The following is a 26,587-nucleotide window of genomic DNA, read 5'->3' as shown; positions in this document are numbered from 1 at the left end:
AAAACACGGACACGAATTGGAACTTGGAATGTTTTAACCCTTGCTCAACAAGGCAAGCTGGCTCAACTTGCTAGAGAAGCTAGCCGCCTCAAGCTTGAAATTCTGGGACTGAGCGAAGTCCGTTGGCCTAACACTGGAGAACACAGGACACAGTCCGGGCAAGTCCTGCTTTACTCTGGCATACGAGGAGAACATGCTACTCGGGAACGAGGAGTTGGTTTCCTGTTAAGCCCGCAGGCCTACGCGGCCCTCATTAGATGGGAACCGATAAACGAAAGAATAATCGTAGCCAGATTTAGAACACGGGTTAGAAACCTTACAATGGTCCAGTGTTATGCGCCAACTGACGTTGCCGACTTGCAGGAGAAAGAGCAGTTTTACAGTCAACTGAACAGCGTGGTGGAGAGAATTCCGAAGGGTGACATTCAAATCCATTTGGGCGACTTCAACGCAAAGATTGGCTCCGACAATCAAGACCTTGAGCGCATCATGGGGCGCCATGGCCTAGGACAGATGAGCGAAAACGGAGAGCTGTTTGTAGAATTTTGTGGCAACAACAACATGGTGATCGGTGGATCGCTCTTCCCCCATCGACCAGCACATAAGGTCACTTGGGTATCCCGAGATGGTCGAACAGAAAATCAAATTGACCACATCTGCATCAGCCGAAAATGGAGAAGGAGCCTTCTTGATGTCCGCAACAAACGAAGCGCAGACATTGCATCTGACCATCACCTCGTCCTTGGCGAGATACGACTGAGAGTTGCGCGTGTCCAACGGCGCGAGGAGAAAGTCGGGTGTCGATACGACGTCCGCCGGTTGGAGAATCCAGAGGTGAAAAGGGCATACGTTGAACAGCTAGAATCCCGAGCCTCGGAGCTGCCGACAGACGGAACAGTCGAAGAACAGTGGTGTGGAATCAAGAATGCCTTTATCACGACGAGCCATGGTACTCTCGGTAAAGTTTGTGGAAGAAGAAGTGAATGGATGTCGGATGAAACTTGGAGGATGGTCGATGATCGGAGAAAGGCGAAAATCGGAATTGAGCAGGCATGTACCGGGTCAGCCAAAGCAGCCGCCCGCTTACGATACGCGGAGCTGGAAAAGGCAGTTAAACGAGCTTGTAGACGAGACAAGAGAGCCTGGACAAACTCCCTAGCCGAAGAGGGAGAAAGAGCCGCCGCCAATGGAGATATCCGATTACTTTATGACATTTCTCGCCGCCTCAGTGGTGCAAGGACTAATGCAAGAATGCCGCTAAAAGACCGAGCAGGTCAGTTATTGACCGATCGAACAGATCAGCTCAAACGATAGACTGAGCACTTCGAACAACTCTTCCGAGTCACGAATAGCGATGGCCAACAAAACCCGCAGCTCGAAGCGCCAACAGTAAGTCGCATTAATGGCGTCAACTCGGAAGCGCCCACGCTGGCTGAAATAGAAGCGGCAATCAAAAACATGAAATCCAACAAAGCACATGGGATCGATTGCATCCCTGCTGAAATGCTGAAAGCCGACCCTGCCCTGTCAGCACAAATGTTGCACCGTCTTTTCGCTGACATCTGGGATACTGCAACATTCCCGGCCGACTGGATGCAGGGTATCCTCGTAAAGGTCCCGAAGAAAGGAGACCTGACAGAGTGCGGTAACTGGCGAGGCATAACGTTGATCTGTACAACCCTCAAAGTACTCTGCAAAGTGATCCTGAACAGGATCCAGGAGAAAATCGACGCTACACTCCGACGGCAACAAGCTGGATTCCGATCCGGACGATCATGTGTGGACCACATCACAACGCTACGAATCATACTGGAACAAATCAACGAATTCCAGGACTCTCTTCTGCTGGTGTTCGTTGATTTCGAAAAAGCATTCGACCGACTTAACCATGAAAACATCTGGGCGGCTCTAAGGCGACGAGGGGTCCCAGAGAAACTAGTCCATCTCATCGAAGCACAATACGAGGCATTTTCGTGCAAGGTTTTGCACGATGGTGTCTTGTCCGAACCAATCCCGGTAACTGCTGGAGTGAGACAAGGATGTATCTTATCACCGCTACTTTTCCTCATCGTAATGGATGAGATTCTGACTGGATCGATTGACTGTGCACCGAACCGAGGATTGCCGTGGAATCCTTTAACAATGGAGCAACTGAACGACCTTGACCTGGCAGACGATATTGTCTTGCTCGCCCAAACACAACCGGACATGCAGAGCAAACTCGACGACCTCACCGAAAGTTCCAAGGCAGCAGGTCTCAAAGTCAATGTCGGAAAGACCAAGTCGATGGAGATCAACACAGGAAATCCCTCCAGTTTCATGGTAGCTGGGCAACAAGTTGAGAAAGTGGAGTGCTTCCAGTATCTTGGTAGCCAGATAACGCCTGATGGTGGTACCAGGAAAGACATCGAAACCCGGATCAGAAAGGCCCGATTTGCGTTTGCGAGTCTCCGAAACATCTGGCGCTCACGCCAGATCTCTCTACGAACAAAAATCCGAATCTTTAACTCAAACGTCAAATCCGTATTGCTGTACGGGTGCGAAACTTGGTGCACATATGCGGTGACGACGCGAAAACTGCAAGTATTTGTAAACCGCTGCCTGCGGAATATCATCCGCGCTTGGTGGCCTGGCAACTGGATCTCGAATGAGGAACTACATCGCTGGTGTCATCAAAGGGCGCTAGAAATCGAGATTCGGGAACGTAAGTGGAGATGGATTGGGCACACGCTGCGAAAAGATGAAAACGAGATTTGCAGAGAGGCGCTAGACTGGAATCCAGAAGGACATCGAAGAAGAGGCAGACCCAGAAACTCGTGGCGGCGAAGCCTAGCCGCTGAAATCCGAACTGTCGACGATAATCTTGACTGGGACCAGGTGAAGACGCTGGCTCCGGATCGTCAACAGTGGAGGTCTTTTACCACGGCCCTATGCACCGGTGGATCGGCGCGGGATCATTAAGTAAGTAAGTAAGTCAGTTTGAGGATAGCAAAAATCTGATTCCTATTTTGTGAATTAAATTTAGTGCATTTTTTGGTTTCTTAACGGTCATCTCTTTGGGAATGAACAAAATGTTGAAAATTCTTAAAAATTCCGAAAAGGAGGCTTTTTATTGAAATGTTTCAACATGTTTAAAACCCTTTTTTCAACTCATTTGTTCTGGACCAACCGACTTTACATTGAATATTCCGGGGCAGCGCTTCTACTTGAAACAAAAAATCCTATCGAACGTCCAAATGTGGAGGCTTCTAAAGAATTCAAATGTCCCAAATCGATTATCCGGAAGTTTCTGGTGTTATTTTGACCGGAAACTGTAAACAAATACACATACTTGTACGACAACACTATTCAGGGACAGAAGAACCCAATTTAGGAAAATTCTGCGTCAAACATACTGAAAGAAAAGGCTGAACTATTCTAAATTTATACGATATGATTTTTTCTTGAAATAAAAATAACGTCGGATTTAACTTTTAACTTTACTTTAACTTTTTTTAAGTTGAAATCCTTTTATTTCAATATTTCTGTTTTCAACTGGATCAACAAACAAAATGAATGATTTTTCATTATTTAATACTAAAATCATCTGATTTCTAAATAACTAATTTACTTTTCTATTTTTTTCCCAAAATTGAGCTGACAACTAGAGCTGAAAACATGTGAATAAGAATTGAATGAGGACCCAAATGTTTGCTTTGCTACCTCAGCGTGTAGAATTGAAAAATAAGGAATCAAAATAGGAATCGCGAAGTGTCAAAAACAGTGAGGTCACGCAAGTTGGGCCAACGCTGGCCCTAGCGGTCCCCATATCAGAGACAACTTCAAGGAAAAAAAAACAGTGAGGTCAGGCAGCGCGTGAATCGACCTATTTATACATAAATTGAATCAAATTAAGAGGAAAATAGTTTAAAATCATTTGAAACTTTAATTGTTCTTTGTAGCACATATAATTTCGCTTGATGCTTTCAAAAATAATTTTTAATTAATTTTGCTGAATATAACTCTGAAGAATTTGTTTTCGAACACGAAAATCAAATCTTATCATTGCTCAATTTGGTAAACCTGGATAGAACCGGTAAATCTTAATTTAGACGGGGTAATATTTCTTCTTTTCTGGCTATTTAACATATAATCTTTTTTTTTGAAAAAAATATCCAGAATCATGGTAAATTTTAGATAGGTAATTGAGATCAAAAACACATGAACGATTTCTGGCGATTCTGATAATAGGTTCATTTCAAGTTTTCCATGTTTTTAGCTTCTCTTACCTGTAATTTTTAACAATTGCTTGTCAATCAGTTGCCATTAGTAGGGGGAAGTGTTCCTAAATGCGCATGTTTGGTAATATGCGCATACAGCCGATTGACGATATGGCTAGAGATTCAACATATCTAATCAGTGTAGTTTGAGGGTAATACGCTTTTGAAACATGGCATGAAAAAACTTTATTGTTATATAAAGTTAAAAAAATTTAAAAATTCAAACAAGATTTTTGTCAGTTTTGTTCTAATATATTGAACTTTAATTATCGTGCGTACAGATACTGTGAACAAAAATTTGATTGGTTTTTCTTTCTGATTCATCTGGAAATCGGAAATTCAATAAATTGAAGCTTTTGGCAAAGTTGTAAATGATAACATATTGGAATAAGAGACAGGTTCTGGATGCCCATATCAAGGCAGGTTAAATGCCTACATCAAGAATAACAGATAATTCTTATAAATTTTTCACATTTTATAATTTAATCATAAAATCTACGCTCAAATAACAATCTTAGAGTGAAAAAAGAAGAGCTTTCTACTGATCTGATAAAAATACGATCTGAACAATATATTACCATGAAATATGGCCATATGGCATACCTAACTATGTTTCATGCAAAAGAACTAGTGATGTAAAAAAATTCACCAAAAATTTTGGCCTTGACGTATGCTTAACATCCGTTTCTACCATTTTCAATTAAATAATATCAAAATATTGCAAGTGTTTATGAAATATAGCTAAAAACATAAATATGCGCATTTAGCCCGCCAGTTTCGGAAATCGGCTATTTTAATTTCTTTTATTATAAAATTATTTTCACAAAAACTGTAGGAAATTTTAACAGAAAAATTGCTCTAACGGATACAAAACAGGTATCCGTTCATGTGTATATTAGACTGAGTCGATTTGGGGTAATTTTTGAATTTCCCAAACCCTGAGGTCTTAAAGGCTTCTTTTTGGTCCAAAACTCATCCACGAGTTTTTGCAAAATGTTTAAGTAACGTTTACATGAGTAAATTTGAACTTTTAGGTTTGTATGGGAAAATTGAATATTTTGTACTGAAAAATAAACATCATTTCTGTTTCTTTCGTGGAGCCGAGCCAGCTTATGATTTTTGTGCCAATTTATAAAATTCCTAAGAGAAATTTTTCGCTGAACAACTTTGTCGAAGACCTTAACTTTGTATCTCGTTAGGCAAAAAAGTTATAAGCTGTTTAACAGGGTAATGTCTTTTGGCATTGATGAACCATTAATTCAATTGACATCACTGCTGGAGCCTCGCGAAGTATAGCATGGAAAGTAATCATGCAATATTTCGATAGGCACTCTGCAGTGATGTCAATTGAATTTCATTTTTATCAATGCGAAAAGACATACCTCTATTAAACTACTAATAACTTTTTTGTCTGAAAAGATACGAAGTTCCGGTCTTCGACAAAGTTGTTCAGCGGAAAATTTTCCTTAGGAATTTTATAAATTGGCACAGAAACCATCAGCTGGCTCGGCTCCACAAAAGAAACAGAAACGATGTTGATTTTTCAGTACAAAATATTCAATTTTTCCATACAAACCTAAAATTTCAAATTTACTCATGTAAACGTTACTTAAAAATTCTGCAAAAAATCTTGGATGAGTTTTGGACCAAGACAAAGCTTTTAAGACCCCAGGGTTTGGAAAATTCGAAAATGACCCCAAATCGACTCAGTCTAGTGTATATAGTTTTCAGACTCCTATCTATTGGAATATGGGAGACAATGAGTGCTTTCCTTAATATGCGCATATAGCCCGCCTCTCCCCTATAGATTGTTAGATTAATATATTTTGAAATATTCTGCGCAAATAGTAAATGAAAATAATAGTTCGCTTTGGTTTTATCCTTATTTTAATAAACCACGTCTGAAGATGGGATTGCTTTTAAAAGGGTTAATAAAATTCAATTTTTTATCTTTCCAAAAAATCCAATAGAAAACAAACATGTATTTTTAACAAAAACGGACAAAAACAAATTTCAATCATTTTTCCGTTAATGTATATCATTGCCTGAAAAAAAAATTGATTAGAAAAATTTAAATCTTCAAATTAAAGGATGATTATTTTTGTGAGACCTTTTGAATAAATTCAAATCTGAGTTTTTTGATACACTTCTAATCGCAAGTCCCGATTTTGGCAGAAAGCATCTCAAACCCCCATTGTTTTTCTTAATAAATGACAATTAAATTAACTAGACCAGTGGACCATCCAAAACCCCCGCTAAGTAAATGATATTGTCAAAGAAATTTACGTTTGAGAATTTTGAAAAAATTGTGTGTGGTACAAGGCACGAAATTTACCCAAAGATCGTTGTTTCCAATTTCAAATATTTGTTTTTTAAATTGTAGTAATTTTCAAATTACTAAATATGAATAATGATTAATAGAATTATAGAATCTTGTTCAACAGTTCACTATTTAGTCGTTATGCAGAAGAAAAAAAAGAAGAAAAGAAACTACAGGTATGCGACAGTAAAAATTAATTAAACATGAATTTCAATAACTCTATAGATAACCAAACGAGCGTTTGTAGCCAAAGGGGAAAAAGTGCAAAAATTACTAAGTTCGAGTTAATAATGCAAATCGATTAATCACACCTTAACTTTCAGGTGGTGTAAATTTCAGATTTATAAATCTTTATCTTCATATTTATTTTCTTTAATTGAATAGAAATAGTAATTTTTAAAAATTATCTGAGAAACGAACAAAACAAAACTTTTTTCGAAATCGCTTGAATTTATCAGTTTACGTTAGAGATGGTACCAATGCGAATTTTAGTGTAAATGCTGGCACTGGTAATTTATTATGTTTGCTTATTAACACTACATTCCTAAATACCATGAACTGTATTCAATATTCTTGGATTCTAACTGTTATCCTTCTCCATAAGATTTCATTCGGAAGTTGTTGAAAATGAAGTCAAGAATAAGTTTCATATCTATGTTTGAAATTGATTGGAACAATTTAATTGATAAAAAAAATTTAATGCTGATGTGAAGTAACAATCGACCAAAACCTCTATTCTGTGGAAAATCTTCAAAAACAAGAATTACAAATTGTTTGTGATTTCTTCAATTTTAGATGTGAAACGCCAAAACCTCACCGCTTGTCAGCCTTTCCAACGTCCCGAAAATTCAAAATTGGGCTCAAAGTCTTCTTGAAAGATTTCAACGCCGTCCTGGGGAGGATAAAGATCACCTAGAGCATCACAGAATTAAGAAGATGCAGTTAAATTTTAGAATCGGCTTAGTTTAAAGATGTCACACAAGCTCACATTTTTCACCAATTTTTCTATTTCTTCTATTTCTTTGATCTTTCTGCCTATCAACCTATCTACTTTGAATATCATAATTCGCCGACATGCTAATAAAACAATATGAGAATATAAAAAATAGAAAGCTGTTAAACTAATAAACCTACATATGAAAATAAAAACTGTGTAGGATCTTTTTGATAACCTTTATTCAATGGAGGATTAAAATCAGTTAAATTTTACAATGTTTAGACAATTTTGATAAAAAAAAAAAACATCTTGAAGATTTGAATTTTGAAGTTTTTATCTTATTTACAAATTTTTTGAAGACTGCAATACGTTTTGCTTTGAAAATATCTAAGATGCATTTTGGTTTAAGTCCTTTGAAATTTCGAAAAAACTCCTGAATTTTCGTAGAACTGGAAAAACAAGAACACTTAGGTTAGTTTTTCCCAGAAGTCAAAATAACTCGAAATCATCGAAAAAGTAGACCATTGCATTAAAATCTTTCAATTTATTTTTTTTTTTTTTTTTTCAAAAATAGAGCACAAATTTAATAAATGAATGTTTACCTAGTTTCAAATGTTGGCTTGAATCTCATAAATGAGAATTCAACTCGCCCAATCCAGGCAAAGCGAATATTTAAATTTGGGGGGGGGGGGGGGGAATTTTGTTGTCTTGTGCTATAAGAGATTGGTCCTTCATATCATGATTTTTTAATTATGTATTTAAAAATAAATTTAAAAAAATAGAAATTATGTGTCCATCAAGAAAAAAAATCCACTTTATGAATACATTCTCTATTGCAAATTTGTTACTATTCGAAACGAAGAGGAAATTTTTTTTTTAATTTATTCCAGACTAAATAAAGTTAAAAATCTTGGGTAAGAGCTTGAAATTCAAGATCAAATCAATGAAAATAAAGTTCCAAAAGCGCCAGACATCAGAATCACAAATCATGGTTTTAATTCAGAGTTGGAATGGAAATTTAGAAATAAATTTCTTCGGCCAAAATGCAAAATGAAAAATGAACTTTAGAAATGATAAAAACAACACGATATTTCCGGTTCACAATTCCAAAAAATATATCAAAATAATACTGAAATATCAAAGTTTTTAAACTAGTTTTAGATTCAAAGTAATGATTTAAAAAAATATCTCAAATGCAGTAACCTCAATATGAAGAAAAAACAGTTAAATTTAAATATATCCCAAAAGGTTCTTCTTTTCAACTAGAAGTGTATTATGTACTTTCATTAAATACATTTATAATGAGAGATTCCTGAATAAACTCATAAGTCAATAAATTTTTGACTCTTTAGACATACAAAATACGAAAATCAACTTTCAATCAAAATTTTCTCGCAGGGAATGCATTATTTATTCGCAGATTGAAGTTTTATTGAAATAAGTTAATATAGAAAATGGGTAATGGGTTTTTCTAATTTTGAAATTTTTCAAAATACCACTTATTTAGTTCCATGAGATCAAATTGGAAACTTTTTTTGAGGCATTTAAGGATATTATACAGCATAGACGTAGAAACGGGTGGTTTGGGGATTGAATCCCACCAATAAGGGTCCAAATCTGCCAACAAATGTTCATTTCCAAATCCTTAATATCAATTTCGTAATCAATTTTTTAAGAACGTCTAAAATGATACAAGAGTAACAATCTCGACTCAGGACTAAAACCAAACTTTCGGAATCTTTCCCCAGGTAGGTACACAATCCTAATACATTTTTTCAAAAATATTCTTATTTGTTGATAAAAAATTAGTCCCGAATAAACAAAATTCAAATAGGATTGTGTCAGAATTTTTTCACTTCATTTGCATAATCAAACGAAAAATTTCAATTTCGTCTTTACAGTTATGAATTTTGAAAAGAATTTTTCAAGTGTTTTCCTGAATGATTTTTATTGAAAAATTTCCAAATTTGCCTGAATACTAGCCGAATTTCGGGGAAAATTTCGGAATAAAAGTCTCGGGTTCTGATCGGTTGGGACAAAATCCAGACTCTTATCTTGGTTTCGTATTTCAAACTAAAATTAGATGCAATTGCCATATTCGAACTCATCGTTTCGGGGTTCTAAAAGAAAATATTCAAAACCATTTTAAAATTTGGATTTGAAATTTACGCTTTTAACTCATTCTAAATTGGAATCAATTAAGATTCATAATAGTTCAACAGTTTCATCCTTCGCTATTTTCTTTCAGATTCCTAAGTTGAATTACGAATGAATATTTTAAAAAAATATATATTGCAAACCAAAAATTCAGAATCCGAATAAGAAATATCTGTTTGAGGGCAATGACACACATTTAGCTTTTCGGTTCACAATTCATATTTATATTTATTTGGAAATCAGATTGCAAAATCGTCCTCAAATTCGACATTCAGTTTTTAAACTTCAAAAATACGTGATTCAGGTTCGAAATTAAAACTTAAAATTAGCAGTTGTTTGTTTGTTGATTCTTGATTCGAAATTGAAATTTTATACTCTCTCAGAGTCAATTCGGCAACACGACCAAGAAGAAATCACTTTTAATTATGAATAATATTAAAAATAAACAATTTCTTATTGCCTTGAAGCCTTAAAGGCTTCAAGCCTTTAAAATCCCTTATTTAAATACTTCACTAATATCTTCAAAACAGACATTTGAAAGGAAAAACTTAAAATACTTCATAAATTTAAATCGTGTTTTTATCGACTGCACGTTTTATTCTAATAGAACAATCTTGTTTGGAACGGCGATATAATTCTTAAAAGAAATCATTCAAGCAATGATTAACTGTTTTCCATCGTCAACACCCATGAAAATGTGTTTGAAAAACAACAAAAAAATGTCCTTGGGGACACATCCTACATACACCCATAGAAGAGGTTGCAAAAATCCTATGCCTATTTAGCAAATCTCTGTGCCGATAATGCGCTGAAATGTGCACTGTGCCGAAGACGGTATGTTTGAAAAACCGTAACTGGCATAAGGACTCGGCTCCCAACCAAAATGATGACCACTACATTCAAGCGAAACAAGAAAAACATTTTATGGGATTTCCTTCCTATTGGATAATTCATCCCAGAAACAAGAAAATAAAAATTAAAACGACAGCGCTGTGGTGAGATTCGAACTCAAATCACCAATTGTATCGTCTTGCCAGTCCAACATCCTAACCAGTGTACTATTCGAACTTCATGCAGGACGAGGTATATTTGTCATACGCTTTCTGTTACCGATCAATCACAAAAAACGTACAACGGCGGCTTCCCGGCGTTTGGCCTCCTTTCAATGCATTCCTTTGTCTTGCGATGGAAACGGGAAAGGGAACGGGAGTGAAGGAACGGGAAACCCATTGAATGAGAACTGTGCTTTGCTTACTGCCTGCTATTACATACACACGCTACATATACACAGCTGCTGAAGCCGGGCAGCTTGGCCGGTGTTGTTTGCCGGTGAATTGAAGGAATGTGTTTGTTGTTGCTTTTGCTACATACACACGCACAGCTTAGCCGTGTTTGCCGGTCGATTGAATTAGAAGGATGTTTTTGTTGTTGCTTTTGCTACATTCACACGCACAGTGCTCGGTTCGCTGGCTGCCTGGTGTTGGCCGGTATTTATTTCCATCCTTCTTCGGCTTGTGATGCGATGGGGAGGGACGCGAAAACGTTTTTATTTTGTTTCATTCAGACATACGCAATTCGGATGCGCTGGGAGGCTAATGCCGGTGGGCGCAAATCGAATCAGTGCCGGTCGCGTTATCTTCTTGTACCAATGATGCTATGAAATTGACTACACGTCATTGGCACAGAGGCTGAATTTTGGGTGTATATAGAAAGCAGTGGTCACGTCCAGCAATAAAATTCGGATATCGTAAATCTTAGCAACACTCTTATAGCTGGGGAAAGGAGGGGTGATTGAGGATAAATGATGACTCTGAGATTAACTTTCATCCCTGAGTGTTTGTTGCTTTGTCGTGATCAACGTCGGGGTTTTGACACTTAATTATAACAAAATTATAAATAAATAAAAACTCGAGCGAATGACGATTTGGTTGTTTGTCGAATGTCATACGAGCAAAAATAGTGAATCTATCACGTTCTCTAGAAACTTGGCAAAATATTTCGTTTTTCCAAGTTGAATGTCTCATATCAGCGCGAGGAAGTTTTTCCGGAAGCAAGCCAATAATAAACATATGAGATCTGATCGATTTTCCACAGACATATTGGTTCGTATATCATATCGAAAGAAACGCACGAATATCCGAAAAAGTGCCACTGCCTCCCAGCGAAAGTGTTCATCGTCAATAAACCGTTTTCCCACTTTGACTGGGCTGGTATCGTTTCGTTTATAGTTACTTTTTATTTTATTATAAACAAACAATCATCTCTAAATAATGTTCTCATTTGGCAGGGTGAGGCGGCGTCGTTTTGCTTGTTCCTCTTATTATTTTTTCACACACCCGCATTTTAAGCGCACCATTTTCGCCTTTTCCCCTTCCTGCCAATGGGTGTGAAATGATATTTCGCATAAACAGACCGAATTTTCGTCTCTAACGGCTTTGAAGTACGCGGAAGACGTTTGTTGTTCTTCTGTCCAATGGTATCTGAAATATGTCTCTAGTGTGGCATTTATTACAGGCTATTGAATGCGCGTATCCTGCTAAGAATTGCAATCTGCTCGGTGTGAAGTGATTTAACGATTTTTTTTTATTTACGGTAATTAGTTACTTTGTGAACCATTTGAACGGTTTGGAAAAAGTATAATTTTAAAAAATTACTGTCTAATCTACTGGAATTCATGGAGAGAAACATATTTTATAAGATGAATAAAATAAATAAATTAGTCCTTTTTTTAGAAATCTGAAAACAGAGTTAACTAGGGATTCATGAAAATTATTTTCAGGAAAAGCTGAAGCTGAAATTAACTTTCACCTAAGTTTTCCGATTGCCCTCATGTCAAAAGTCGATCCCAGTTCTGACAAACAAAATTTGAAACGGTAAGTATATAACGGCTGCTCGAAATAACTTAAGGGATTACTTTCACTCTGATGAGTAAATTTCCTGCAAGCTAATTATGCGCTAAAGATGAGTGATATTCTATAAATAGTCCCACTCAAGAGTACTTTTCATGCAATACTTTCCTGTTCAAAATAGAATAAAAAAAAAAGTTCAAAAATTTTCTTGACATTCATCAGACACGAAAGGTTGTGACTTACCGTTGTCGAGCTGCTTGGAGCTATTGTAGTGCATTGAGTTCATGCTGGCCAACAGGTGCCGCCTATCGGTGTTCTCCTTCTTGCCGAAGCGAACCATTTTTTCCAATGGTTGCGTGTCGAAGTATTTTGTATTTCAATTTACGTTTGATTTCAGCAAATCATTACCAATTTTCACCGCCACAATTTTGCACCAGAAACGGAAAACAAATTATCACTCAATGAACCCCGGCCTCAATCGTTGGATACCAGGCGGCAACAATTTTCACTCTCATATTCTAGGCTCAATTGGAGTCCTACACTAATTTACACTTCAAGTTCTATAATTTACTTGCATTTTCGCTTTCATCCAAATAACTTAAGAAGAAGGAGTTGAAATAAGATCGAAAAAAATAAATAAACGAGGATCAAGAATCATTTTAAAAAAATGCGGGAATGATGATGAGGGATTCGTTTGACTATTTTTGTTTAAAAAGTTACTTATATGAAGACGATGTTAGATGAAAAACAAGACTAAAAATAAAAATTCATCGGCATTTATCCAAATATATAAAAGTGAATGTAAAAAAGTGAAGACCACAAATGGTTTCTTAAATACTTTCAAATCCCTCCGAATCCAAAAGGGGGGCCCTCATACAAAATTAACAAAAAATTGACAATATTTTAACAATCCTCGAAGGATTTTGTTAAAAAATTTATAAACGTCATTGATGAGATGATTTAGGGGAAAGGTTTCCTAAATGGACCTATCGGATTAAATGACCCTACGGCTGTTTGATGAAATGGCTGACTACCCAAGCAACCAAAAGTCTCGTTAAAAAGGTCGAACACAGCTTAATCAGCATAACCAATGTGCTGAAGTTCCTTTCATTCAGCCCAAAATTTAAGTTCTTATTGAAACTTTGAAGTTCCATTACAGATTTGAACGGCCTTCTATTCAGCCCACAAGTAAACGTTTAATCAGCGAAAACAAAAAAATAATTTTCCTCTCCTCTCTTACTTTGGTAAGCCCATGTGGTGCTGCCGGTTTCTCGGCATCCATCGTTATTCCTCCCATCATATCCCTCAATTGATCTCACTTAATTGCTTTGTTTTTACCTTTGTTCGATACATGCCGGCACGCGCGCCAGTTCTGCTACACAATTATTTGATTCGCTTACTCAAGCAATCAAACAACCTAATGGAAAAAATTAGTTCTGGTACCAGATTTGAACCCGATCCTCCGAGATGATAGCCGAACACGCTGCCACGACGCCATGCGTAGATATTGCCTTGCCGGCTGCTAAAATTCGAAGTGGTTGTAAGCTTCCTAAAATACCAGCAAGGGCAGCCAGCGGCCAGCAGTAAGGATGCATGTTGATTATTACTAAGAAACATTACGAAACGGCGTATAAATCAATCAATCATCCATAAAAATAATATCGATTTAAAAAAAATGAAATTCCATGTTTATAACTGTTAAGCATAAAATTATTCAATTTCTTGAGTTTATCTTGATATTTTATTAATGAATTGCTTCAACTGACTTTCAATGTGTGATAAATTCATGGTAAGTTAATACAGTTGGACGAAATTTTATAAAGTCAAAGTATTTATTCTTTTCAAAAACAATCATTTGCGAGTTAGCTTTAAGTTGTTCTGAGTTGAAGTTTCAATAAAAGTTATACATTTCAACAATTTCCGAGCTCCAAAAAAATGATTTATTTATTATATGCCCTTTTGTGATGTACGTTCACATTACATATTCATGTAATGGCGGCCATGTCTCAAAAAGGCTATTTGAGGAATTTTTTGGAGCTTCGAGTCCATAGAAGGCTATTTGAGACCTAGTTTGTAACTTTTATACTGTGTGGGTGCGACTGACATGTCACAAAAAAGGCTATTTGAGGAACTTCTTGGAACTTGAAGTTCACAGAAGCCTATTCGAGACCTAATTTGTAACTTTTAAACTGTGTGGGTGCGTTTGACATGTCACAAAAAAGCTATTTGAGGAACTTTTTGGAACTTCAAGTCCATAGAAGGCTATTTGAGGAACATTTTGTAACTTTAATGCTCACATTCGAGAAAATTCGGTACCAATTCCCTTTGAAACCTTTGTTCAGCGAAATTCGAACTCTGGAGGAACGAGTTTAAGTACATATGAGACTTTTGGTTGCTTGGGTAGACAGCTTATCTGACCAATGCATTTTGAGGGTGATACGCTTAGAACATAAGGCAAGAAAGAATTCTATGAATTTACAAACTCAAAAAAAAATTTAAAATCATACAAGGTTTTGTAACATTTTGATGTAATATTTCGACTTTTAAAAATTATACGTAAAGAAGCTTTAAACAAAAACTAGGATGGTTTTTGTTTTTTACTCAAATGAACTTTAGAAATTAAACATATTTCAGCTTTTGTGAAGGTTTAATAATGATTAAATAGTGGAATAAATAATAGTGTTTTTGTATGCCCCCATCATGTTTGTAAAATGCCTCCATCCTAAAATAACAGGTTAAATAGAATAAATAAATGATTTTTATCATTGAACCTTCAAATCTAAGCTCTGAATAACATCTTAAGAGAGAATTTAAGATCTAAAAACAGATTTGATAAAGTTTTTCTCATGGATGAACTGTCTACATAGTATGGCAACCCTAACTTTTGTTTTATTCCATAAAATTATAATATACATAGATTTTTATAAAACTTCAGCTTTGTCGGACGGAAATTATTACTTTCTAGCAGTTTCAATGAAATTATACGGAATTATTGCCCAAAGAACAGAAATTTTGTTCAAAACATAAATAGGCGCATTTAGCCCGCACGGTTTGAGGCTCGGCATTTTAGACAACACTTATAATATAATAATTTTCTTGGAAACAGAAGAAAATTTTAACATAAAAATTACTCCAATGTATAGAAAACAGATGCCTGCACACGTGTATATAGTTTTTGTACACATATTCCATGTGATATTTGATTAAATCAGTGTTCTGCTTAATAGGCGCATATAGCCCGCTCTTCCCCTACTGAAATGACAAATAACAAAATTAGATGATATATGTATTGAATTAGACGCTTGCCATTTTAATGAATGAAAACTCTCATCTATATATATAAAAAGCAATTATCTGTATGTTTGTTTGTTTGTTTGTCCTCTATAGACTCAGCCGTCTTAAGAGCTAGAGATCTGAAATTTGGCATGGATGCTCATTAGGACCAGGAATGATGAAAAATGTTAAAGATTTTTGAATGACCCCTTCCGAAGGGGGTCGTCCATACAAGACAAATATTGTTTTCGCGTTATTGACGTTATTTTACATCGGATTGTGTTGAAAATTTGCACATAAGTGTTTTGAGAGACGAACAATCGATTACAGTTATCAAATTTAGGGTCAGGGGTCAGCCAAAGGGGTCGTCCATATTCACTGATTAATGTTTTTGCGATATTGGCGTTATTATACATTGGATTGTGATGAAAATTTGTACATGAGTGTTTTGAGAGACGAACAATCAGTTACAGTTATCAAATTTAGGGTCAGGGGTCGGCCAAAGGGGTCGTCCATATTCACTGATTAATGTTTTTGCGATATTGGCGTTATTATACATTGGGTTGTGATGAAAATTTGCACATGAGTGTTTTGAGAGACGAGCAATCGATTACAGTTATCAAATTTAGGGTCAGGGGTCGGCCAAAGGGGTCGTCCATATTCACTGATTAATGTTTTTGCGATATTGGCGTTATTATACATTGGGTTGCGATGAAAATTTGCACATGAGTGTTTTGAGAGACGAGCAATCGATTACAGTTATCAAATTTAGGGTCAGGGGTCAGCCAAAGGGGTCGTCCATATTCACTGATTAATGTTTTTGCGATATTGGCGTTATTATACATTGGATTGTGATGAAAATTTGTACATGAGTGTTTTGAGAGACGAACAATCAGTTACAGTTATCAAATTTAGGGTCAGGGGTCGGCCAAAGGGGTCGTCCATATTCACTGATTAATGTTTTTGCGATATTGGCGTTATTATACATTGGGTTGTGATGAAAATTTGCACATGAGTGTTTTGAGAGACGAGCAATCGATTACAGTTATCAAATTTAGGGTCAGGGGTCGGCCAAAGGGGTCGTCCATCTTCACTGATTAATGTTTTTGCGATATTGGCGTTATTATACATTGGGTTGCGATGAAAATTTGCACATGAGTGTTTTGAGAGACGAGCAATCGATTACAGTTATCAAATTTAGGGTCAGGGGTCAGCCAAAGGGGTCGTCCATATTCACTGATTAATGTTTTTGCGATATTGGCGTTATTATACATTGGGTTGTGATGAAAATTTGCACATGAGTGTTTTGAGAGACGAGCAATCGATTACAGTTATCAAATTTAGGGTCAGGGGTCGGCCAAAGGGGTCGTCCATATTCACTGATTAATGTTTTTGCGATATTGGCGTTATTATAGATCGTATCGTGATGAAAATCAGCCTATGAGTGTTTTGAGGGACGAGCAATCGATTTCAAGTTTCGAATTGCGGATCAGAAGTCGGCTGAAGGAGTCGTCCATACCCAACTTTAATGTTTTTGCGATTTTGACGTTATTCTACATTGGATTGAGATGAAAATTTCCGCATAGGAGTTTCGAGGGACGCTCTTTTGCTTTCAGGTTTCAAATCTTGACTCAGGGGTCGGCAAAAGGGTTATTATCTGTTCACTGTTTTTACGATATTTTCTTGATCGAGCATAGAATAGTAATGAAAATTGACACATGGGAGTTTAACAGAAAAGATAATTGATTTCAGGTGTCAAGTTTTGAATTGTGTTAAAAAAAGGCCTTCCATGTTAATTGTTCACTGTTTTCGCGATATTGTCGTGATCATGCATCGGATTGAGATGAAAATGTTCAGATGAGGGTTATAAACTATGAGCAATTGACTCCAGGTAGCATGTTCCATGTCAATGGTCGGCTAAAGGGGCGTCTATATTCACTGTTCACTGTTTTCAAGTTCCTGACGTTATTTTACATATAATTTGAAAAGAAAAAATGGCACAAGGGAGTTTTGAGGAACGTGAAATTGGTTTCCATTATCGAATTTCGGGCCATGGGAAAGAAAAAGAGGGTTTCATTGAAAGTTCAGTGATTTGTGCAATATTTTTTTTAATTGATACCAATTTAAGTGTGAAGGTCAAGCAAAAGAGTCGTGCACATAAACAAATAGCACATGTTTCTGCCATAATGTCTAGATTTTGCAACCGATCGAGAAGAAAACACTCTCACATAAATTTTAATAAAAAGCCAATCAACCGTTTAATTTGAATTTCCAGCAATAGTAATAGTAGCGACTTTAAACACTGTTGAATTTTTTCCCCAAAATTGTCGAAAGAATGTTTCGAATTCATTTTCTAAACTCATTTTGACGTACCAATGATTTAAAGCGAAACGAAGTTCGTACGGGATCAGCTAGTATTCAATAAATGTAACATACATATTTTTAACAAAAACAATGTCTTCGTGTTTTCATAATGGTTGACTCATTTTTTTTATAATGTACAAATTAGCCTGTATATTAATACTCCTCCTGCTTCAAAAAAGAACGATTTTGTTTATAATTAAAGGTTTTGTTTATTGTACTGAAGACCCCTTCTTTTTTCTTAAAGATGACTCATTCAACCTTCAACCTTCAAGTTACGTTGAGACTCAAGACAAACAAGAAGGTCAGATACCATGAAAAATAGTTTACTTTTCAATAATGTTAAAATATAATTTTAAAAGAAGTATATATCATTTATAATGATTTTGGAAGGAGTAGTAAAGCACACCGGGTCAGCTAGTAAATAATACCTATAAGCAATCAATTGAAGGCAACGAAAAAGCTAACATGCTAGCTAGACAGGGCTCTACAACCCCGTTTTTAGGTTCTGAACCTTTTTGCATTTAAAAAATGGAAATAAGAAGTATAGAAAAAAACATGGTTTTAAGAAACACGGAAACCTTGAAGGAGCAATACAATAGAAGCGAATGATTGTTCCAAATATTTACAAATCAAAAAAGATATCATCTTAAACTAACAGGAAGAAGTCAATCTGATTTTTGTCGTTTGTGTCAGGCTGAGAAGGAAACATCGGAGCACCTTCTATGTGAATGCTCTTGTGTTATATCAAAAAGAACTAGTCTACTCGGTAAAAAAAATATTAGATCCTTCTAAAGTATTTTTTCTAGGTTCCAATAAGGTTGTTAACTTCACACGCGTTGTTCTTCCAAATTGGGAAAATGCTGAGTAATCCGTGAATGTATTTTTTTCTATCGTTTTGCTCTTGAAAGCACCACCTCCAATTTCCAACACAAAAATTTGTCAAATGAAAGGAATAGCCTACTACTGGTAATTTATTTACGATGCTTTCAGTCGAAATTCGGCAGTGTTAAGTTAGAGGAATCGGTTTTAAAGTAACAAAAATACGAAAATTTAATAAAAAATGTTCTCTTTTTAATTTTGATTCTATAAAATACGTTCCAAAAATTAAATTTTTTAGACAAATAACTCACAAAATAATGATTTTCAACAAGACCTGAAAATTAAAAAAAAAAAACATTTTTGCAAACGAAAAACTATGGAATGTTTCGTTTACTGTCTTTCATAGCAACCTGAAACTTAAATGTTTTCTTTTGGCAGAATAATAAAGAAATTCGATTGTGAACTTTCAAAGCAGCCCAGATTCAAATGATTGAATGAAAATTAGAGACCATGCTGTGAAGATCCCTGGAGATCGGAAATACCACTACTACAAATCAAGCTTTACAAGATCCTTAGGTTTCAAGACCTTCGGAACGACAGATTTTGTTTGCCGAAAATATCACAAACCTATGCTGACGTATTACAAGCTACCAGGCGACATAAGCCTGCATCGTTGAACGTCTGGGCCGGAATCACTCGTAATAGCCATTCTTCTCTGACGAAGATCATCCAAACACCCTGAAGAGCATGTCTCGAGCCGTGGACATGCCTCCATTTCAGTTTCAACAGATGGTTTTAACTGGCTTAACTTCGAACTGGCTTTCGAAGAGAAGAAAACCCCATTTAAAAAAAAAATGTTTGATGGTTCATTTTGAGCTCGAAGTGACAAGTGAATTCGCCTGATCTGAATAAAATGGACTTGGCTGTCTAGAGTACATTAAAGGACTAAGTCTACATGACGGTTTGAAAGCGCCATCTAGCTGAATCCTGGGATAAAACTCTACGTAAGATATGTGCCCCCTCGAACTTCTGCAGCAATCGGCTACAAGCCTCGAAACAGCCGGCTGACGGAACAGTCAAAGAACAGTGGTGTGGAATCAAGAATGCTTTTATCACGACGAACCATGGTACTCTCGGTTAAGTGTGTGGAAGAAGAAACGAATGGATGTTGGATGAAACCTAGAAGATGGTCGACGATCGAAGAAAGGAGAAGCCGGAGTTGAGCAGGCTTGTACCAGTCAGCCAAAGTAGCAGCCCGCCTACGATATGCGGAGCTGGAAGAGTCAGTTAAACGAGCTTGTAGACGAGACAAGAGAGCCTGGACAAACTACCTAGCCGAAGAGAGAAAGAGTCGCCGTCATTGAAGATTGGAGATACCCGATTACTAAAAGACATTTCTCGCCGCCTTAGTGGTGCAAGAAAGCCGCTGAAAGACCGAGCAGATCAGCTGTTAACAGATCGAACAGATCAGCTCGAACGTTGGACTAAGCATATCAAACAACCCTTCCGAATCACAAATAGCGATGGCCAACAGAACCCGCAGCTCGAAGCGCCAACAGTAAGTCACATTAATGGCGTCAACTCGGAAGCGCCCTCGCTGGCTGAAATAGAAGTGGCAATCAAATACATGAAATCCAACAAAACGGCTTGAATCGATTGCATTCCTGCTGAGATGCTCAAAGTCGACCCTGCCTTGTCAGCACAAATGTTGCACCGTCTTTTCACTGACATCTGGGATACTGCAACATTCCCGGCCGACTAGATGCAGGGTATCCTCGTATTTAAAGGTCCCGAAGAGGACCTGACCAAGTGCGGTAACTAGCGTGGCATAACTTGGATCAGTACAACTCTCAATGTACTCTGCAAAGTGATCCTAAAAAGAATTCAGGAGAAGATTGACGCTACACTTCGAAGGTAATAAGCTGGATTCCGATCCGGACGATCATGTGTGGACCACATCACAACGCTACGAACTACTGCAAGAATCTCGTCTGCTGGTGTTCGACCAACTGAACCATGAGAAACCCAGAGAAACTAGTCCATATCATCGAAGCACAGTATGAGGCATGTCAGCATGACGGTGTCTTGTCCGATCCAATCCCGGTAACTGCTGGAGTGAGATAGGGATGTATCTTATCACCGCTGCTTTTTCTCATAGTAATGGACGAGATCTTGACTGGATCGGTTGACTGTAGACCGTGCCGAGGATTGCCGTGGAATCCTCCGACAATGGAGCAATTGAACGACCTTGACTTGGCTGACGATATTGTTTTGCTCGCCCAAATACAACAAGGCATGCAGAGCAAACTCGACGACCTCACCGAAAACTCCAAGGTAAGAGGTCTCAAACTCAATGTCAGAAAGCCAAGTCGATAGAAATCAACACAGTAAATTGTTCCATCGTGGTAGCAGGGCAAGAGGTTAAAAAAGTGGAGTTCTTCCAGTATTTTGGCAGCCAGATTACGCATGATGGTGGTACCAAGAAAGGCATCGAAACCCGGATCAGAAAAGCCCGATTTGCGTTTGCGAGTCTCCGAAACATCTGGCGCTCACGCCAGATCTCTCTACGAACGAAAATTCGAATCTTCAACTCAAATGTCAAATCCGTATTGTACGGTGCAAACTTGGTGCACATATGCGGAAACGACCTGAAAGCTGCAAGTTTTTGTAAATCGCTTCCTGCGGAATATGCGTTAGGTGGTCTGGCTACTGGATCTCAAATGAGGAACTACATCGCCGGTGACATCGAAGGGCGCTAGAAATCGAGATTCTGGAGCGTAAGTGAAGATGGATTGGGCACATGCTGCGAAAAGATGAGAACGAGCTTTGCAAAGAGCGCTTGAATGGCATCCAAAAGAAGATCGAAGGAGAAGCAGACCAAGAAGCTCGTGGCGACGAAGCCTACACAGAAAAAAAATTGAATCCTACTTTACAAGTGCATTTACGTTTCCGCATCATTTCTGAAAAAAATATGCAAAAGACTATAGTATCTTTGCAATTGCAAAGAAATTTACATGAAAATGCGAGCAAAACACGCAGAAACTCAATGGGAACGCATGTTCTAAAGGACATTTACATGAAGCTGCATGTGCTTCAAGCTGTCAACACACTTTTTGTTTTGCTCCAATTCCCGTAGGAATTGAATTCCGTTTGCTGCTCGCAGAATATTCTAGCAAGGTAAGTTCTGATCTAAAATCTATCCAAATGTTTGTGTCAATCGTCACTAATCTTTTCACATCGATTGATCTTTTTTTTTCAGAAACCATTAGAGCCAAAAGCAGCGGGTAAATGCAGCTAAGGACTTAGTTAGGAGTAATTTGTTTGTATTCTACAATCTTCTGTCGAATTCCCGGAGGAACTTCGAACACTTATGAACAGGTGTAAATTTCAAACATATGATCTGCTAATAAAGAATGAATACCTGCATGGTCAAACTTGTGTTTCCGATCTTATTTCGAACATTGCAATCCAATAGGAATTTTGAATTGGGGTGATAAAAAAATGTAAACTTACAATAAACAAAGCAGATGAATGCTATTGGGATTTTACATGAAATATGCAGTATCATCACATGTAAAAGGTCGATTCCCTTCTACCCATGTACTTGCATGTAATGCTACATGGATTTTTCTAACTGTGTAGCCACCGAAATCCGAACTGTCGACGAGAATCTTGACTGGGACCAAGTGAAGACACTGGTTCCGGATCGTCAACAGTGGAGGTCTTTTACCACGACCCTATGCATCGGGGGATCGGCGCGGGAACGTTAAGTAAGTAAGTAAGTACATAATTGAAGGCAACGAAAAAGCTGACATGCTACACAGTTAGAAAAATCCTTGTAACATTACATGCAACTGCATGGGTAGAAGGGAATCGGGTATTTACATGTATCAATACGGCTTAATTCATGTAAACTTCCCATCGCCTTCAACTGATTTGTTTACTGTAAACCTACATTTCCAATCATTTTTTTTTTGGTATGGTTGTTTATCCAATAAGAAAAGCATCGATATTTGTCGATAAGAGATTTTAATATCTTACACATAAATTTTATTTGATCCACACAAGAAAAATTGGTATTCTATAAATTTTCACGAATACCGGTTTTTTGGTGCTATTTCCCCGATGACGGCAACGGCGATTGACATGCTGGTAGGAAAATAAGTTGTCATGCACTTAGGGTAGCCCGAGCTTTCGTTGAATTCAAGTGGCATTTTTTCTGGAACAAATAAAATTGACCATTTGATATAATAATTACAATACCTAATTAGAAGGGTATAAAGTTTTATTTCACACTTACTTGCTTTAAAACTCAGCATGCACCACCTCGATTCGAACAGAAGCGAACAGCACACGAGCAGGTACAACAAAATACGGTCGAACGTTGCGAACGCTAAGATTTACATGAAGTTGCAAGTTAATTGATGAAGCTCGCCTTCGTTGGGAATCCAATAGGAACGAAAACAAAACAGAATTGGCAAACTGACGTTGACGCTGGATTTCGTATGCAGTGACATGTAAAGTTCATCTTAGCCTTTAAATGTTATACTCTTTTTCATATTTTTCGTGGCGATGATGTGAAAACGTGCAATGTAAGATTACATTTTTCTTTCTGTGTAGCTAGACAAGGCTCTTCAACTCCGTTTTTTGGTCCTATTTTGAACCTACTATGTGAATGCCCTTGACTTATATCAAAAAGAACTAATCTACCCGGTAACGGAATATTAGATCCTTCTGAAGTCTTTTCTCTAGATTCCAATGAAGTTGTTTACTTCATTTGTGATGTTCTTCCAAATTAGAAAAATGCTGACTAACAAGAAAGTGACACTTCACTACGCGGTATAAAATCCATCGTTAACGTACATGACTTTTAATATTTTCGTTCAAAAAACAAAAAAAAAACATGTCGATTCACGAGAGCCGTGTAGAAGCATGGTGACTTTTTTTAGACCTTTAAAAAGGAAAAATTGCATCTCTGAAAATTTTTCAGGTTACTCGATGTTGAAAAGAAACAATTTCCATGGAAACACATAAAAAAAATTATTTCCTTCATAAAAAAAAGGGTTTTCCGCAAGCAAACAATGTCATTGAATACAATGATTATCAAAACAGATAGTTTTTATATTAATTTTTCTAGAACCATACCCACAGGTGTCCCACCCAAGAACAAATAAATCGTGAGGGGGAAACAATATACAGTTGAACGATTGAATTTTAACTTTCTTCACTCAACTCAAAACTAAATACATTCTGTCTTCGATAGAAATGATCATAGAGAACACACCTTTATAACCGAACTCTTCACTGATAAATCATTAAACACATTTTGCAAAATTGTTCCACACTTTATCGGCAAATGTCAAAATGAAGTTTGATTTTTACACACCAAGCAAGTTTTGAATTTATACATTATCCGAATTAGTCGCTAGAGAAGAAAGTGTGTGAAAATGGCCTCCTCCATGCAGATGTGCAGCATATTCTTATATTCAGCGCAAATAAAAAAAATGAATAAGCTTTAATCACTCCTGAGAAACTTCTGAGTTTAGAGATCTTGTACACTCGGGCAAGCCTCGTTGGATAAATTTACTGCTCGTTCTGAAAATATTCACTTTTTGCAACTTGATTCATAAATAGGACCATTTTGCAAACGCGCACTACAGAGTTGGTTTTTAAATACGAAGTTTGGTTTCGAAAACGCCTGCATTTCTATACTTTAAAAACAGTGTCGAAATGTAGTACTTTTATACACTGTTTTGATTCGTTGCCATAGGAATAATAAATTGGTTCTTGGCAATTTCCTTGGCATTTTCCGGCATCTCAAAAAATATGTATGTTCAAACTCAATAATTTTATCACTCAACGTTATAATTCTATTCGGCGAGCCTCGTTGAATGGATGAACAACTCGTGCTGAAAAAATATCTGTTTGTAATATGTAGCATGAAGTAATTTATACACAAAAAGTGATTTTTTGCTACCACGAGTCGTGAAAATTTCTGATCAAGAAGGTCGTTGACAGTACTTTGGCAAGAAAAAAACAGTATAAAAACACTTTTTGATACTGTTTTAGAGTTGAAAAAAAAACTTTATAGAACTGAATTGCATGGTAAGTATTCTCGTTTTGAGGTCTAGTGTAAATGTTTTGTGAAAAAAAAACTATGAAATATGTATTTAACTTTCAGTTATCCTGACCTTTCCTACAACGAAAGTGCAAATTTACTCTTGGGAAATTCTCTGCAGTGCATGTCCACAGCAAATACCGCGCGCATACCTCCTAATTAATCAATTGCCAATAAGCAGGCTGAAAAGAAAACAGGAAAGTTTCATCAATCGCACACACAAATCTCATGCACCGTAGTAGCAGACAGCGGTAAAAATAACAAAATATAAAACATTTATTATTCGCCTGAATTGTAGAGTGAAAATAGCAGCGCCGAGGTTGAAGAAATGGTCTAACCGAAAAATAAACCCGTGCTCCCAAACGCCGAGCAAGACCACAGGGCACAACACTAAAGAGAATACACTAGGAAGGTATAAACAGCACACTTCAGCTCTTCAGCCCTCGTAAAACGCGAAAATACAATTAACTAGAATGTGACACTTCATTGTGCGTGGGCGGGGAAGTGGGTAGGATGAAAACGGAGGGAAATGCCCCTTGGCGCCCACTCGGGAGGGAAAACAAACAGGAAAAACCATGAACTCGTCATATGAGACATGTGTGCCAATCCAATAGGTAAAAGTAGGTACCTCGCGGCCAAATAGCTCTTGCAAAAATCAAAGCGCCATCCGATTTGGCCACTTGCCACCACCGAACAGAGATCTGTCTGACCGATCACTGCTCTACTGCCCGAGGACAATTCTTTCTCGGACTCTGACGAATGTCCTCCCGTCACTTTTTAAACGAATACCATGAATTTTCGTAAAGTCCACAGATCAACCGAAAAAAAACCCGTCCGTCCGTGCGTGACAACCCGTCTTTTTTGTGGATACCGATTCGGAAGAAATCTTGCACCGAAAACCGAAACCGTCCAACTCGAGATTTTCCGAAATACTAAACCTTTGCGGCGGGTCTGATCCCGGCATTGCCGAAAGATTTTCCACGCCAGTGCGTCAGGTTTCCTCCATTCGGACCACACTCACTCGTTCAATGATGGCGTCATCTCTCTGCCGCCGTCATCGAAAATTTGTAAGTATACACAGTGTAAGGTGCCGGATACACCACACTGTCATCGCCAATCGTCATCGATGGCGTCCGTCCACTTCTCTTCTTCGTTCTTCTCGGAGCAGCGGAGAAAAGTCCAACAGTCACGCTTTTCCGACGACGATGACGGGCGCAAATTTATTAGTTTTCCTTTGGCGGTTCGGGGATTTTGATTTTTTTTTTTTCGTTCTGAAGATTTTCTTTCGCGCCTTGGAGATTGAGACATCTAGATCCCGCGTTTTTTTTTTTCTTCCCCACTCTAGAGATTGTCGTTGTATCAGGTTTTAGCAATCATTTTGATACTTGCTGCTAATTGCGGGGTTAATTCAAGCTCAATTTAAGGAAGGTTAAATGAGATAGTCATATGCAATGAGTATTAGTACTTTTCGATGTCAATGTCAAGTAGGTA

The 26,587-nt window shown here is 37.3% G+C and overlaps 1 protein-coding gene across 10 annotated transcripts in view; it reads right to left on the bottom strand.

Annotated features, from left to right (window-relative positions):
* Positions 1-26,587, bottom strand: part of LOC129746126 (protein PALS2-like) — a 112,540-nt gene that overhangs the window by 72,376 nt on the left and 13,577 nt on the right. For 3 of the 10 annotated variants that reach the window (XM_055739616.1, XM_055739617.1, XM_055739619.1), the window contains exon 2: positions 12,766-13,119. In XM_055739616.1, coding sequence (XP_055595591.1) covers positions 12,766-12,862 — 97 coding nt within the window. In that variant the 5' untranslated portion in view covers positions 12,863-13,119. Of the gene's footprint in view, positions 1-12,765; positions 13,120-25,434; positions 26,015-26,587 lie in introns of those variants that run through there. The other 7 variants (XM_055739614.1, XM_055739621.1, XM_055739622.1 and 4 more) reach the window with 7 other exon arrangements.

The sequence above is a fragment of the Uranotaenia lowii genome, chromosome 2 (assembly GCF_029784155.1).
Source record: "Uranotaenia lowii strain MFRU-FL chromosome 2, ASM2978415v1, whole genome shotgun sequence".
NCBI classification, from domain to species: Eukaryota; Metazoa; Arthropoda; class Insecta; order Diptera; family Culicidae; genus Uranotaenia; species Uranotaenia lowii.
Note: the sequence above shows the minus strand (reverse complement) of the source record. Positions and strands in the feature narration are given on the sequence as shown.